At 49.6% G+C, this 2,087-nt stretch overlaps 1 protein-coding gene across 1 annotated transcript in view; it reads right to left on the bottom strand.

The window, feature by feature from the left end:
- Positions 1-2,070, bottom strand: part of HLCS (holocarboxylase synthetase) — a 284,916-nt gene extending 282,846 nt beyond the window's left edge. The window contains exon 1 of the mRNA XM_023724428.1: positions 1,876-2,070. Within this exon, the coding sequence (XP_023580196.1) occupies positions 1,876-2,070 (195 nt within the window). The remainder of the gene's footprint in view (positions 1-1,875) is intronic.
- Between the last annotated feature and the right edge of the window lie 17 nt (positions 2,071-2,087).

Here is a 2,087-nt window from a genome sequence, read left to right as displayed (position 1 = left end):
CAGCCAGGTCCTTCTCCCTCAGAGGGGCTGATGGGTTCCAACTGCCAACCTTTCGGTTAGCACACGAGTGCTTAACTACTGAGTTACCAGGGCTCCTTGGCACACACTCCAACAAAACGTTCAAATCTGAGAGAAGACTTTAATTCCTACATGGGTATTACAGTTTTACATACGTAGAAAATCTCATTTAATGGTAAAAATGAACCAAATGTCTAGAAGGAATTCAAAGGACAAGACATCGATTAAGAGAAAAATATCTTTAAATGTTAATGAAAACAGTGTAAGTGAAAACTATTTGCTCAGAACGGCAGTGAGAAGTCAGGTCCATTTCCAACAGTTGAACTGAAAGAACAGTTGTTCCCTCTGACAGAAAAGGAACAGAGATTTTACAGAGACTGAACAACTGGCCTACGTCTTGGTGTAGGTGGCAGATCTGTTATCAGTCCATCCACTAGGCAGCTACCACCCTGTCAAAAAAAAGAAAAAAATTGCTGTCTGGCCAATTCCGACTCATAGTGACCCTATAGGACAGAGCAGAACTGCCCCACAGGGTTTCCAAGGTGTTATTTTTATAGGCGCAGACTGACACATCTTTCTCCCATGGAGTGGCTGGTGAGTTCCAACCAGCAACCTCTCTGTTAGCAGCCAAGTGATTAACCACTGAGCCACCAGGGCTTCTCCCCATCCAAAATACAGGCAGTCCCCAGGTTACAAATGAGATTAGTTCCCACATCTGTCTTTAAGTCAAATTTGTAGGTAAGTCGGAACAGGTATATACGGTTCTTATTTAGAATCATATTTAGCATCAGACAGTCAAATGTTTGTCTTAGTATATAGTTTACCTTTCTATGTACAGGCAGTCCCCGGGTTACGAATGAGATCCGCTCCTAAGTGTGTCTTAAAGAATTTCTAGGTAAGTCAGAACAGATGCATATGGTTTCTATTTAACCTTACTTCACCAGGGCCCTGGTGGCACAGTGGTTAAGAGCTCGGCTGCTAACCAAAGGTCAGCAGTTTGAATCTACCAGCAGCTCCCTGGAAACTCTATAGGGCTGTTGTACTCTGTCCTATAGAGTAGCTATGTGTTGCGATCAACTCAAAGCCAACGAGTCAATGCAAGAAAAGGTTTGAAACCGCTTTGATGATTTAAAAGCTGCACATCACAAAGTAGTCGTGCATTTGGTATTACAAACCATTGTATTTAACTCGAATTTTTAATATAATAGGGTTTATGGTAGTCTGTTTTAAGTATGAGTTGTCTATAAATTGGATGTTTGTAACCCGGGGTCTGCCGGTACTGGGCCACAAAACAGAGATTGTGTGTAAACCAAAATGAAAAAGATTTCAAGAGAAGGAAAGGAGCGCCACACTTGGTAAATGAATAACACAGAAGATGGAAGGGGGAAAAAGAGTTTTTGTCAACACTGAGTTATTTGTGAGAAAGCTGAATTCAGTTCCAATCAAAGGCCAGCCCGGAATGTAGTGAAGATGTCAGAAAAACACTCGAGGTGAGCTCTGCTCTTAAGTGTGCAGGTGATAATCCCCAACTGCGGGCACACACAGGAACACGCTTATTTTGGAATGTCAAGAGCCATGCGTCTGCACACACGCCCTGGTCCCCTCTCATGGTTTCGGATCTCTGGGCTCCTATCCGAGGTCCCAAAGGCATAGTGCACGGGGGAACCCACTCGAGCCAGTCCTGGCCAGGAGCGCGGCCTCGAAGCGCCCTACTCGGGGCTCCCTCCTCCGGCCTGCGCCCGGAGGCACTCTGCGCTCCGCACCTGAACTGCCCGGCCGGGCGCTGGGTCCGGCTAGCGCTTCCGGCTCCCAGCCACCGGGCGCCCGCCTACCTGCCCGCGCCCCGCGCCCGCCCACCTGGGTCTCGCCGACGCAGAAGACCCGGCCGCCACGGCTCAGACATACGCGGGCGCCCCTCGGCTGGGCGCCCGCGCCGCAGAAGGTGAAGGAGCAGCGCGAGGCGAACAGCCTCCGCACGGTGGTGCGGACAAGCGCGAGCGGCCGGCACCCCCATCGCGCCCACAAGTACAGGTAACACAGCGTGATGAGCATGGCCGCCCGCGGGCGGG

This window comes from Trichechus manatus, unplaced genomic scaffold, assembly GCF_000243295.1.
Source record: "Trichechus manatus latirostris isolate Lorelei unplaced genomic scaffold, TriManLat1.0 scaffold00245, whole genome shotgun sequence".
Taxonomy (NCBI): Eukaryota; Metazoa; Chordata; class Mammalia; order Sirenia; family Trichechidae; genus Trichechus; species Trichechus manatus.
Note: the sequence above shows the minus strand (reverse complement) of the source record. Positions and strands in the feature narration are given on the sequence as shown.